This window comes from Mustela lutreola, chromosome 10, assembly GCF_030435805.1.
Source record: "Mustela lutreola isolate mMusLut2 chromosome 10, mMusLut2.pri, whole genome shotgun sequence".
Taxonomy (NCBI): Eukaryota; Metazoa; Chordata; class Mammalia; order Carnivora; family Mustelidae; genus Mustela; species Mustela lutreola.
In genome coordinates this window covers 52,375,750-52,390,112 of record NC_081299.1, presented here as the reverse complement: position 1 = coordinate 52,390,112, position 14,363 = coordinate 52,375,750, and the positions used below count along the sequence as shown (strand labels likewise).

Below are 14,363 nucleotides of genomic sequence, written 5' to 3'. Positions count from 1 at the left end.
ACATTCGTGCTAACTTCTCTTGCATCACACACCCTGCACTGTGATTGTAATGTGAATCACATTGTATTTCTCTTTCAAACCCCCTGCTCCACAGTGGGCTCTCAAACAATATTTGCTAAACTGAGAGCAAACATTCCTCTACGTTGACTACATACCAATAGTAGATGCCTCCTTATATACTGACTATTATTTGTTAAGCATTTACCACCTTCCAGACATCATACAGATTTTTTTTTTTTAAACAACTCATTTATTCTCCCAATAGGATGTTATGATTACGTCCATTTTCCTGCTATTGCTTTTCCTGCAGTGACACTGGACTCTGAGCCGGGAGAACCCAGCAGACATCATCTATAAGAACTAGGACCAGGAGGGGCGCCTGGATGGCTCAGTGGGTTAAAGCCTCTGCCTACAGCTCAGGTCATGATACCAGGGTCATGGGATTGAGCTCTGCATCACATGGGGTTCTCTGCTCAGCAGGGAGCCCGTTTCCCTTCCTCTCTCTGCCTGCCTCTCTGCCTACTTGTGATCTCTGTCTGTCAAATATAATTAAAAAAAAAAAAAAAAAAAAAGAACTAGGACCAGGAAGAAGATTCAGTTCCTAGCCAGTTCCAACTCCAGGTTTCACTCTAATTTTCCTTCTCTTTCTCCTACCCCGCCAAACACTTTTCCAGGAAATGGAACAAACGGACTCAAGAATTTAATTTTCTTCCCACACTTCTGCGACACGAGAAGAAGATACAAAGGACAGAGTTTCTCTATACGTTGCCCGGAGTAATGTGTTACTCAGAGTGGCTGATTAACACCCGTGGACTCATCCTCCCTCATGGGTGTTCTCAAGGACAACAGAAGAACAGTTCTCATCTGGCTTCTGCCCATAATACCTGTTATGCGAAAATGGGTGCACATGGACATGGACCCTGGAGGGTAATGTCTTTTTCTACATGGCTGATTGTGATGAGCTGGTTTCCTTGTGCCTGTTTCGCCCACTAACTGCAACGGCTGTGGGAAGCAAGCAGTTTGCTCCCCGAGAATGTGAGCTGGTACCCTAAAAGTTGTTTAACATAGACAGGGCAAGGTTTAGGCGCCTTAGAAACATAGTTTGAGATCTAACAACCACCACCACTCTCCTTGGCCCCCTTATCATCTCTGCTAATCGCAGGGGGACGAGAGAGGTCTTTTAAAGGTCACTGAATACGTTAAAGGCGTTTACCACATGCTGGGATGTCGCACAGGTCAGACTTGAAATTTTCATCCAAGGTGAAGCACCAAGGAGCCTCCTTCTGATTCCCTGGATTGCGGCAGTAGGAGTGGCCCCCGTTCAGCTCCGGGAAACGGAGGGCAGTAAAGGTGTGTGTGTGCGGGTACTGGGAATTCCACGGCTGGCACTGGCGTCCTGATTTGGTCACACTGACTGTTCCCCGATAGTCCACACCTGTGCTGTTATAGCACTTGTGATCTGAGAAAGCAGAAGAGAAAGGCCCAGACTGTGAGAAAGAACCAGCCGTTGCTGAAGCTTCCAGCCAGAAGTTTCTGGAAAGGCTTGCAATTAACCTCATGGGCTGAGGCTTCCCTGCTGGTCGGGGGCCAGGCGGGCAGTCTCCTTGCTTGCTGGGCTGGGACAGCGGTCCTGCCTTGCAGTTACATTCCTGGGAGGATTTAAAGCTTACGGGTCAGGAATAAAACCAGTCCTCCACAAGTATTTTTAATATTGAACACAAAAAAAGTCAGAACTGGGGGCAGGGCCCAGGGGGGCACAGGAGTAATTTCCTAGTGAATGGTTCAGGAAAGGTTCAAGCTAAACTCTTCTTTCCATTTTTGCTTGATGTCTTTAGACATGAATCATGGGATAAAGAATCTAGTTCCCAGAAAATGTTTGCTAGGAGCCGTGCGTATGGGTTTCTAATAAGAGTTAGGGCCACTCTGTGCTGATGAACTGGCTCTTCTCGAGAAGCAAGTCCTCTTCTCAGGGGACCACAAGGCTAATTCTTGGAAGCATGGCAAAAATCTGCTGAGTTGAAATAAATGAAAATATAGAGGGGTAATGATAAAATAATGGTAATAATGAAGATATTGCTATTATTACGTGCTAAGCGTAGTTCTCAGCATTTTATTAGCACCACGCTCTAACCAGCTGAGCTAACTGGTCCACCCAGTTCTCAGCATTTTAGATGCATTAATTCATTTAACTAATAGCATAATATTAAATTACAAAAGGAAACTCAAAAAAACTGCCAATGAGTTTAATTCTAGGGGAAAGGGCAGTTATAGAGGAACAGAGGTGAGATAACAGTGGATAGAGACAAGCCCCATGTATATGTATTTTAAACCGTGGTACAATATACATACCATAAAATTTGCCATTAGAGTATTTAGAACATTGAAAATATTGTGCAACCTTCACCATTCCAGGACACAGGTCTCATTCCAGAACACCTGTATCATCCGCATGGAAATCCTATACTCATTCAGCAGTCACTCCCCAAGCCCCCCACCCCATTCCTGGCAACCACTAACCTGCTTTCTGTCTCTATAGATTTGTCTATTCTGGATGTTTCACAGAAACAGAATCATACAATGATGTCTGGCTTCTTTTGATCATAATCCTTTCAAGTTTCAGGATTTTATTCCTTTTTAATGGGTGAGTCTTATTTCATTAAATAGATATACTACAATTTGTTTATCCATTTATCCGCTAACAGACACTTGTGTTGTTTTCACCTTTCAGCCATTGTGAATAGACCTGTTGTAAACACTGGCATACAAGTTTTTGTGTGAACACCTTTTTCAAATTCTTGTGAGTGTACCCCCAGGTGCGGCATTGCTGGGTCGTATGGCAATTCTATTTAAGTCACTGAAGAACCTGCAGCCATATTTAAACATGACCATCTTCATGAAGCATCTTGAGGCCAGGGACCACATCTAACCCACTCACTGAGTGCTCCATCTCCCATACAGTATTCATCCCCTCGGAAGGTAATCTGCCCGCCAAGAAGGTCCACTTCTCACTGTGCCCTGGGGTTGCGGGCCCCCAGGCAGCACGGAAGGCCAGGAGTTACCACCTACTTTTATTGATAGGATCCGCCATGGGAATTCCAATCCGGATGCAGTTTGCGGCCTCCGGGCTCTCGGGCTGGGGGAGATCTTCACAGTTTGGCAGTTTCAGCCTCATCAGGATCATGGGGTTGGATCTTGCAAAAATGTACTCTGTTTGACACAGGACGTTTTCCAGGATTTCACATTCATCGCGACACAAGTCCCGGGGCTTCGGAATGGACGCCGTCTCATCGCAGTATGGGAAGGCGTAGTGGCACAGGGAAGGAATGGCAAACTGAGAGCACTTATCAGATAAGTGGCTGGAGGTGCCGATCATGGTGAAGGCAGCTGGAAAACAAACACAGTTATTAACTCCCAGGGGCCAGGGTTTATCGCCGCCGGTTATCTAGTCAACAGATATCAGATATAAACACACACGGGAAGGAATCCGCAGCACTCAAACAGACAAGGCCAAGAGGAGATTCAGTTCAGATGTCCAAGCGGCTTACTTTCACTGGCTTGAAAAAAAATCCTTTTGACTACAAAGTTAAAAAAACAGGATTAGGTTACATATGTACCATTTCCTAATAAAAAGAATTAATTAGGTTAAAGCACAATATATTTTTCATTTTTACTACAAAGCAACAGAACTTTGTGTTTCATCCGGTTCTTTTTATGAGTTTTATGAAGCTTCTAAAACATTCGACAGCTGCAGGGCAGAACTCGATGTCTGCGGTGGACAAGCCTGATCCCAGGATTTAGTTCTGCGTCTTACCTCTGAGGTAGATGACTCTGGGTAACTTGTTTAATTTCTTTGTGCCTTTGATATTTCTACTTCATCTTCTGAAAATGAGGCAATTCTCTTGGAAGTTCTTGAAAAGCTCAACTCAGTCATTCTGGGGTGTGTATTAGTGGTCATTTAGCCTGACCTGTTCAGCTTGACATCCATGTACAGAAAGAGTACCTGTCTCCCTTTACATTGACAAGGAGCTTGTACCTCACAAGATAGTCTGGCAGGGTTTGGTACACTGTTTCTCAATGGGTGTTCCTCAGATTATTCATTCTGTAGAATATTCACAGTGTTTGAGAAACTAGGGTTCCAGAGCCGAACACGGTTGGGAAATGCCGGGTTAAACAAAATTAAGCGGCTTTCTTTAATAGTATTTTCCAGGAAGCAGATGTCCATTGAAAATGTTGGAGAGGATTATTATACATGGGTGATGAAACATTTACTTCAGAGCTCCCATTTATTTTTGTGAATACTTAGTAAAAATATGTTAAAATGTTCTTATATTAGGTTATAATGTGCCTTCCACAGCCCTTCCTCATCTGTCCTGCTTCTGTCCTCTGCTCACTGCACAGTTCCGCCTCCTGAAAGTTCTTTAGCAAGTGACAACTCCAGCTTTCTCTAGTTGCTTCTCCAGATTAAACAGCTCCCTGGGGCTCCTTTTAGTTCCTTCATAGTCCCCATGGGACATAGTTTCTCGACTCCTTGCTGTTCTGTGTGCCTGCCTCAGGTTTGTTCAATCCTAAAGTTACCATAACCTACAAGGCACTTGGTTAAATTTGAATTTCAGGTAAACATTTGGAACATACTTATACTAAAAAATAATCTTGTTTACTTGAAATCCAGAAGTAACTGGGTGTCCTGTGCTTTTATTTGCTAAGCCTGGCGACCTTATTAGAATCCCATAAGGGCAATTTTAATGGCTTGCAAGGGTATATGGAAATGGTGCACAACTACACTAATGGAAGAAACACAAGGCTGTTATAACCACCAGAACCAGGTGTGCAAAATCGTACAAGGTAGCCTACACACTGCTTTGCTCATGTGTGCTAGAAAGTGCATCATTATTAGATTTCCACTAAAAAGATACTTCTGATTCAGAAAAATGAAGGGTAAAACAGAGAAGGCTAGAGCAAGAAGACTTATGATCATCTTGCCTTATCACTCTTCACCAATGAAGAGAGAGATTTTTCATGAAGAATTAGAGTTTACCTTAAAGTCATAGTAATGGTGTCCAGAATTCTAGACTCTTAATTGATTTAGAGTTTACATGACTTTCAGTCTAGGCGATGTTGTCTCCGAACAGTAAGCTCAATGAGGGCAGAGACGTAAGCTGGCTTATTCATCAGATTGGCATATCCCCGGTGCCCTGTCCAGTTCCTGGTGTGCCCAAAACACTAATAATCTTTATCAAGTGTCTGAATGAATGTGAGTTTTCAGAGCACCCTTTTCCTCTACGAGCAACAATCTTCCATAAAGTATTCTAGTGTTCCTTCCAGAACACAGAGATCATATCTCCTGTTTCTCTGTGATTCTGCTCCTAACCCCTATGCCTAGCCCAATCCTTTGTCGAGAGAGGAACTCAAGAAAACGTGTGGGGAGAAAAAGGGTTATGTAAGGTATCAATACAATTTCACTGGTGTTACCTACCTGTGATCTGATTTTCTATTTCCCCTTGCATGTGCAAAGACTCCATATAGACAGTGCGGTTGCCAATAAATCTTGCACATGCAATCCCTCTGTATGGCTGACAGAATCCATCTTCTTCATACTCATCTCTAAAAACAGAGCACAGACATTTAGCTGGTGAGTTGGCTCTAACTGTGTGATACCTGAAACAGTCGCTAGGGGGAGAAGCTGAGCACAGGATTCCCAAAGCTGGGCTAAGGAAGTCAGGCTTTTCCTCAGTTCCATCCATCACTTAAAACATCTGCTGGTCACGTTGGTCAAGTTTCCTTCACCCCCAGAAAATCATTCTGAAGCGCAAAATCATCCTTAAATAGGGGAGAAAGCATTTTTATTTTCGCAGCTGGTGGTGGGCTGGAAGATGATGTAGTTAAAAAAGTAAAGAGGAAATGAGTTGGGAATCTGGGCCCATGGTCTACAATTTTTTGTTTTGTTTTGTTTTTTAAGCACAGATTATTTCTGCTTCATTTGCTACAAAGGCGTGGGCGCCTTATCCACAAGATGCACTCCAACTGATGTGTCTATTGGGGGCTCCACGGGGTGAGGAGTTGGGTGCGGCTGGAAAGAAACCAGAGGGCAGTGCAGCTATGTGGCTCCTTGCTGCTTAAGACCCATTATCTCTACCCTGCAGAGAGATGTCCAGGCAGCCCCGGGACTGCACAATTTCAAATGAGTCACTAAATTCCAGGAAATCTACAGAATGTGTCAATGAAAATCATGCTTTCGTGATCCCCGAAAACTTTAAAGATAATCTTAAAAAAATCTGTGGCCTCAAAATTATAATAAAAATAGTAGGGGGAGTAGATTTTATTCCTAAGACAAGGGGATGCCAGATAGTGTGGTTAGTGTCAGTGTGGCAAACGGCTGGAGGTGGAAGGCTGGAGGGGGGGACCCAAGATGGGAGCTTCGGCTTGAAAGGATAAAGGTCGTAACATCCCACGAGGGTCTACCATAAGCACAAGACACCAGAGTACAGAATATCCAGCTGGTTCTCAAAAGCAGATCACAGCCAGACAAAAGGCCACCTGCCAGGCTTCTGGGAGGACTTCAGCCCAGTTCTTCCTCCTCTGTTAACCTGGCTGGAATCAGTACATTGTGTGAATAAAAAGATCATTTTTTCCTCTTTGGTTTCTTCTAAGTTGAAGTACTTTAGAGCAGAAATCAGGAGAAAACTTGTCTTCCTGGGTTTAACATCTGCATGTCCTTAGCCAATCTCTCTGAGTCCTCTGAGCTATGGGTTTTTTTTATCTGTAAGATGATGATGATCACTGACCTCTCTACCCTATAAGTGAAAGTCATGAGGATCCTATGAAATAATGTAAACGTTCTTACAAAGTGCTACTCAGAGGTAACACATGCTTATTATTGGAGTATTTATGATCACCAAAGAAGACATTTATTTAAAGGACAATCATTTACTAAGCTCCTATTCTGTAAAATTGACTTGGAGTCAGTCTTATGGCCCTAGACTTCCCCCTTGGGGGTTCAGTGTAGAAGTCGAGAAAGCCCACTGTAACAGGAAACCAGGTGAAAAAAATCTCATAGAGCTGATCATTAAAAGACCAGTGTCCAGAGGCTCTCCACTCCCCATTCACTCCAACAGTCTTTTTGGAGGTGGAGATTGGGGAAAGTATCTTCACTTTTCATTCCCAAAAATCTGTCTTGCAAAGCTCTTAAAAACTTAACCTTTAAGGACACACACAAACGAATCTGTCACCTACCTGACATGAAGACATTGAAATTTTAATGTTGTAAAATCCTGCAAGCACTCCACATGTTTACTTTCATAAATCCTAGAGTAATGTTGAAGCCTTTTTGGCTTAAATTTTACTTGGGTTGTAAAATTAACCCTACTTTTATTGGGTAACTAATACCGTAAACCTATGGGGAGAAAGAAGTTTCTCAATGACCTAGCCTTGGATCTTGGAAACCAAAGTACTGAGACCAGAATGCACTTCTACACCACCCTTCTCCCCCGACTATTACAGATGATGCCTTTCTATCCCTAGGCATTAGCCGAGGCCTGGACTTTTAAGGTGTCGTTATGAGAACACTTCTTCCTCCCCCACGTTAAACTCTCAAGGCCTCAGTTTATATCTCTTGGGAGGACAAAACCCTGGAATTACCCCTAGATATAAATCCCCAGCCTACTGGGAGTTCCCATATTTTATGTGTGAGGCTTAGGCTAAACTTCTTACCACCTTTCCAGTTCAAGACTCTAAAAAGACTCTTTGAATACTTTTTTTTTTCCATAATAAAAAGGAATGCAGTTCCTTGGTTGCCTATTTCTTATCAAGGGCTTAGAACTGCAGGTGTATTGAATTTTTGACTGTGCCCAGAATTCCTGATCTTCTGACCAGTGTCTTGAGGACAGAGAGAAAAAGCAAAACAAAACAAAACAAAAAAAACAGCGCATAATGTCATCTGTGAGGGAGTAGCTCTCAGCCCTGGTTTCTGTGAAGAATCTTCTCAGAATGCTTTTGAAAATACCCATGCCTACGCCCCACCTCAGACCTATTAAATCATCCTCTCTGGGGATGAAGCCGGGCAGGCGTGCTTTTTAAAAAGCTCTCAGGTGATCTGAATGTGGTTGAGAGCCACAGCACTAGAAAAACAAACCTCTATTAAGTGTCTGCCACTCTCCGTGCTGGGTACTATGCTAAGTGCTTTCTTCCAAGTAACCCCTTATGTAGTATTATTATTCTTATTTTACAGAGGGAGAGACTCAGGTTCGGAGAAATAAATGGCTCAAATTCACAAAGCCAGTTCATGGTGGAGCTAGGATTGAAACTTAATGTTCAAGCTTAAACCATTTATGCCATATTATCAAATCTATCATGACATTCCTTTTTCAGTATTACTTTTAATTAGATCAGCCCAATTATAAATAAGAGACTTTCAAATGAACCTTTATTCTGTACCAGGAACTGTGAAGTTTCACTTACATATACCATTGATATTAAATCATTAAATCCTGACAACAATCTTACCAAAAAAGGGGGACATGTAATCATTCCCATTTTACAGATGAGAAAACTGAGGGTCAGAAAGAACAAAGAACTTGTCTAGATTTACACAGCAAGTAGAGAAGCTAGATTCGACCCAAACTAGCACTTGTAACCATGGTATACAGCTTCCCTCCAAAGGTTTATGAAGGTTTTTGCACTACTTATAGGGGCTTTCTGCTGTGAAGGTGCCTTGGTGTCTCCCTGGTGGCAAAAGGATTTCCTTTGGAATATAGAGTCTCCGTCACCTTTCATGCTTTCCATTTTTCTGCCTGTCTTTTGGCTGGAGGGGAACCAATATTCCTCCAACATTCATCAGCTCTAAGCTTTTCTCCAGCTCACGCTTCTTTCATCATTAATTTTGCTGAGCAAACTTAAAAACGCAGAGCACACGTCAGCAAAATTGCAAGGGCACTTGCAGTGAGCATGCTCAAGGCTGCGTTCTTTCTACAGAGAGGAGGGTGCACTGTGAATGGGCAAATGGAATTTTGCACCAACATGTGCCGTCGACCTCACCGTGATGTCAAGAAGCAGGGATGCTTTGTGATGGGGATTCATGCTGTCTAACTCATAAAGTAATTTAGTTACCATGTTGTCAACCCTGATAGCCTTCCACCTCCAGGGTCTCCCCAAGGAGCTTATGAGAAATGGTCATACAGGGCTAATTAAGAGTGACATGACCAACATGGCAGCAGTAGGGGCATCTACCCATGATCCACTGGAGACCAATGAAAGGGAAATGCTGCCATTACAAGTCACAACCCAAGGGGGTTTTACAGTGACAGTGAAAATCAACAGCTACAAATTCCCGGGCCAACTTCTCAGGTTAGTTGACTAAAGTAGAGAACTCTGATGATGGAAAAAGCACATTGCATAGTACAGGGCATGTGGAGACTATCTCGTTTTGTGAGCTGGGAGAAGGAAAAGAGGAGAAAGGATAGGTGGCTGGGGTAGGAAAAGTGAAAAGTTGGAGAATGCCCCTAATGGATGCCCAAATGGGGTTGTACCAATTTTGGACCATGAGAGGTCCATGACAGCTCTCCTCAGAGCTTCCAGGGAGGCTACCTCTCCAAAGGCTGTCTACATTTAAGGGATGCAAGAGAATAAACTCAACAGTTGTCTTGGATATATGACTTAAAAAGAAACCCTGAACTATGACTGGAAAAACTGGCAAAATTCAAATAAAGTCTGTAAATAAGTTTATATTGGAGCCAAGATCAAGAGTCAGCCGCTTAACCTGCTGAGCCACCCAGGCGCCCCAATAATTTCTTACTTTTGATCATCATACTATGTTTATGCAAGACATGGACATTAGGAGGAATGGGATGAAGGACATATGGAAATTCTCTGTACTATTTTTGCAACTTTTCTTAACTATAAAAATATTTCAAAATAAAAAGTAAAAAAAAAACCTCTTACAGGATGGGGGAGGGGTGGGAACCTTATTGTGCGTAGACAACTGGAGATGCTATGGAGTGAGGGGGTCAGGAAGGCTGTCAGATGACCTCATTTACTCTTTATAACAAACCTTATAACATTCCCTCTGGGCCTATCCCTGGGTGGCGGAAGTCTCTTCACTAACAATGCACTTACTTGTTTGAGCCTTGGCCTACTTCTAAATTCAAACACTTCCAGGAGAGATGACCTATTTGGTCAGGAAGCCTTAGTGTAGATTGATTTTTGCTAGCTGCTGCGGGCACTTTCATCTTTCCTGGAAGCTGTACGGCAACAAAGGTGGGGTCAACGGAGAGGTCTGTGCTGGAAAAAGGCGGCACTCTTCCTTGACTTGACAGTCAGGTCTGGACCCCGCTTTGTGCCGGATGACTGAGAAGGCAGGCTGGGAAAGGAAGGTGTGGGACTCACTAGTACAGGGGATCTCTGTCATCTCGTTCATCATTCTCTTTGTCACAAAGTGATCTTTTCAAATACAGACCCAATCAGGTCATTTCCTGCCTAAAATTATCGTTTCCCACTCACTTCAGTTTCCTGACTGCAGCCTCCCGCCCATTTTTCCACCTTGCTCCTGCCAGTCATGCCTACACAAACCTGATCATACTAGCAACACGAATGACCTTGCTAGTCTCAAAACAGGGGAGGCAGTTCGCTGTTCCTCTGGCTTGGCTTCCCCTCTTCCCAAGGCTTAGAAAGGCTTCCACCCTCTTTTTCTCCTTGTGAATGCCTTCTTGTCTTCAAGTTCCAGATGCTAAGTCCTCCACGAAAGTTCATCCCTGACCTCCCCCTAAGCCAGTGTCTTTATCACACATCACACCCCTCCCACACACCTCTGACCCCATATTCTGTTTGTCTTTTTAGTGCCCATCTCGCCGCCACTCTAAAGCAAGGACCATGTCTGATTCAGCTTCCCACCTCAAGGCCCCCATACAATGCACACCTCAGGAAACCTGCTTAATGAAGGAAAGGAGGCTGCCAAGAACTGTCCCCCTCCAGATCTTCCAAAGTCAAAAAGAAGACTCGCTGCCTGACAGGCCAACACCTGACACAGATGTCATAGATGTGGGGCTGTCCCAGGCCAGCCCACCAACATGTCTGAAGCATCTTCCACACGGGAAGCCACTCTCTTCTCCCTCAGATTTTAGGCCTGCATGGGCAGGCCTAACAGACTTATGGATGAGTTAGGCCCTAAAAAGCTCCCCATTGGGATAAGACAACCAGTTAAAATGGACACCTCTCCTTAGTGGGAAGAGAATGGATATAAAACTACTTTGCTAACTATAAAATCTTAAACAAACAAAAATAGTAAACAGGTACTCAAATACTTGAAAACAAACATTCATAGCAGTGCTATTCATATTAAACAAAAAGTAGAAACAACCCCCAAATGCTCATCAATAGGTGAAGGGGTCAATGGAAGGTGGCAGGTACACATAACAGAATATTATCCAGCCATAAAAAGAGGAATGAAGGACTGAAACATGCTACAACATGGAAGAATCTTGAAAACATTACACTAAGGGAAATCAGCCAGACACGAAAGACCACATATTTTAATGATCCTCTTTATATAAAATATCCGGAGTAGATAAACTCAGAGAGACAGAAAGCAGATTGGTGGTTACCAGGAGTGCTGGGGGGAGGGAGCAATAGGGAGTAACTACTCAATGGGTATGGAGTTTCATTTTGCTATGAGGAAGATATGTTGATACTAGGTAAGTGGTCATAGTTAAACAACATTGTGGATGTGTTACTTGCTACCCATTGGCCCACCTTAAAATGGTTATTTTTCATGCTATGTGAATTTCACCTCAATTATAAAATATATTTTTATATGCCCAAGGACAAGCTTGGTGGACCTGGAGAGAGGGTCAAAGGTTGGAATTTGCAGCTTCAGATCTGGGGAGAAGTTTTGGGGATGGCTTTGTGAGTTGCTTACAAGCAGACTGACCTGATACAAGCTCAGGCAATCCACTCAGTCTCCACAAGTTTCTTAGTTCTGATTCTCGTGGCTATTCATGAGAATGCCAGAGAGAGTGGCCTGTGAGCCCACAGCATGGCGGCCTCATGTATACAGATGGCAGTGAAGGAAATAATTCACCACTTGTGGATATTCCAACAATCACTTCCTCTTAAGAGCTCCATTTTGAGCCATGAAGATGAAATCACATCAAACTGCCCACCCTTACACCTCTGAATTTGGGTTTGAAGGAAAACTCTCACACAGTTCAGAGTATCTCCAGGTGTGATAGTGTATCCTTAGGTGTGTCCCAGTAAGCAATTTAGCAAAGTGTGGGTTAGTCTCTTGTTTGTGAAGTAATTTCTTCTTTTATCTACCACCAAAACATTTTTATCATAGCAAAATAAAATCCCATATTCATTTAGTAGTTCCTCCCTATTTCTCCCTCTCCCCAGCTCCTGGCAACCATCAATCTGCTTTCTGTCTCAATGAAATGATCTATTCTGGAGAAGAAATAATAACTTACTAGTGCCTACCCCAAAGACCATGATGGCCATAGGTGGATGGGAAGTATCCCTTATAAAATTTATAAATCAGTCCATGTATTAGTTGCTCAGTTAAAACATAGCTGCAGCAGATCCACACACATCGTGCTCTCCAGGGCCAGCTCAAGTAACTTTGGGCCTGGGGGCAAAGTTTCCCACCTCAGAAACAGGGATCTTCTTGGGAAATACAATAACATCTCTCTCTCTCTCTTTAAAGATTTTATTCATTTATTTATTTGAGTGGGGGAGGACCAGAGGAGAGGGACAAGCAGAATCCACATGGAGTTAGGACCCTAAGATCATGACCTGAGCCAAAACCAAGAGTAGACCGCCCAACCAACTGAGCCACCCAGGTGCCCCAGTCACATTTCTTAAAGGTAAAAATCTGCTGTTTTTTATTTTAAAAGGGGGGGGGGCACATAATAAAACTAAGAATCTAAGTAAAGAATGCAAAATTATTCCAATATGGATAAATGATCAGAGACATGGAAACTTTGAGAACAGATTAGAATCTGATATGGTCTAAGAAGTTAACTACCTATCTGAAAATACCTCTATCTTGTTCCTGAGAAGACTCTGGGCCATGCAGCATCCTTGGTTAATTGCAAACCAAGAGGAAGGAAAAGAATTTAATTCTCATCAGCTATAACTACACACCCTCAGAGAAGGGGTGTCAGGACAAATACAGGTGGAGACATGGAAAGAGCTGGTCAGAATGAAGGAGAGAAGGTGAAGGTCCTGGTGTGTCAAGAATAGACTTTGCCTCAGGCCAGCAGTGGCCAAAAGATAATGGGTTAAATATGTGATCCCAAACTTATCTCACAAACTGTCTTCTACAGACTTGTCTATAAGTGGACATCAAAGAGGGTAATGCGTTAACATAGTTGACCTTTAAGGTCAGCTTTCAAAGTAAGCTAATCCAGACCGTCAACCCAGAGGGGCAATGACTCATAGAAAAGGCCTCAATCTATCAGGCAGAGAACTCACCTAACTCTTAACATCCCTTCTCTCACTAGAACACCTCTGTGAGTTCAAGAAATTCTGACGTGACTGTGTCAAGTATCACGAGCTATTTCCCATACCCAGACACTAACAATTATTAACATTTATTTCCTTAGCAAAAGCATGCCTTGCTCTTTCTCACAGCACTTATTTGCTTTAAATAATTAAATTTTAAGGGGCACTTGGGTAGCTCAGTTGTTGGAACATCTGACTCTTGGTTTCAGCTCAGGTCATGGTCTTGGGGTCGTGGGATCAAGCCCCGCATTGGGCTCCACACTCAGCGTGGAGACTGCTTGCCCCTCTGCCTGGGCTCCTCCTCCTGCACTCTCTCTTTCCCTTTCTCTCACTCTAGAATAAGTAAGTAAAATCTTTTAAAAAATTAAATTTTAGAAGTTTTTTTTTCTTGGCTATGAACCATTAAAACAAACAAATGTTCTGTCATAGTTTCCAGAGCAGCACATAATAGTTACTTGTGTCCAACTCAGAAATGGGAAGGTATTGGCCTTGCTTCATAATGATGTTTGGAAACACAAGGGTTGCATTTCACTCTGGAAAAGGAACAGAATTACCCAGGCTTGTATCTCACAAATGTGATTTGAGGGAAAATTATGCATGTAATATATTTTATTCCTATTTAAAGACACAACTAAAAGGACAGTTCTGCCCTAGTACCTATTTGTAAGAATGTGAAGATCACTAATAAAAGAATGGGTGATATTTTGCCCACTCTTATTTACTGAGGTTTTTGTGGTAGGTGAGCTTTGTACCTTATAAGAAGCCCTGGGGTATTTTCACTTTTCCTTCTATGAAGGGCCTACTTTGCCCCTCACCTTAAGGCTGGAGCTGGGAATGCATAGGTGGGACTTGGAACCCCCAACAACCCCCCTGCC

General features: G+C 43.0%; 1 protein-coding gene across 1 annotated transcript in view; it reads right to left on the bottom strand.

The window, feature by feature from the left end:
* Nucleotides 1-14,363, bottom strand: part of ROR1 (receptor tyrosine kinase like orphan receptor 1) — a 410,104-nt gene that overhangs the window by 36,084 nt on the left and 359,657 nt on the right. The window contains exons 5-7 of the mRNA XM_059135253.1: nucleotides 5,474-5,601; nucleotides 3,067-3,384; nucleotides 1,214-1,459 (exon numbers count right to left, since the gene is read on the bottom strand). Of these exons, the coding sequence (XP_058991236.1) occupies nucleotides 1,214-1,459; nucleotides 3,067-3,384; nucleotides 5,474-5,601 (692 nt within the window). The remainder of the gene's footprint in view (nucleotides 1-1,213; nucleotides 1,460-3,066; nucleotides 3,385-5,473; nucleotides 5,602-14,363) is intronic.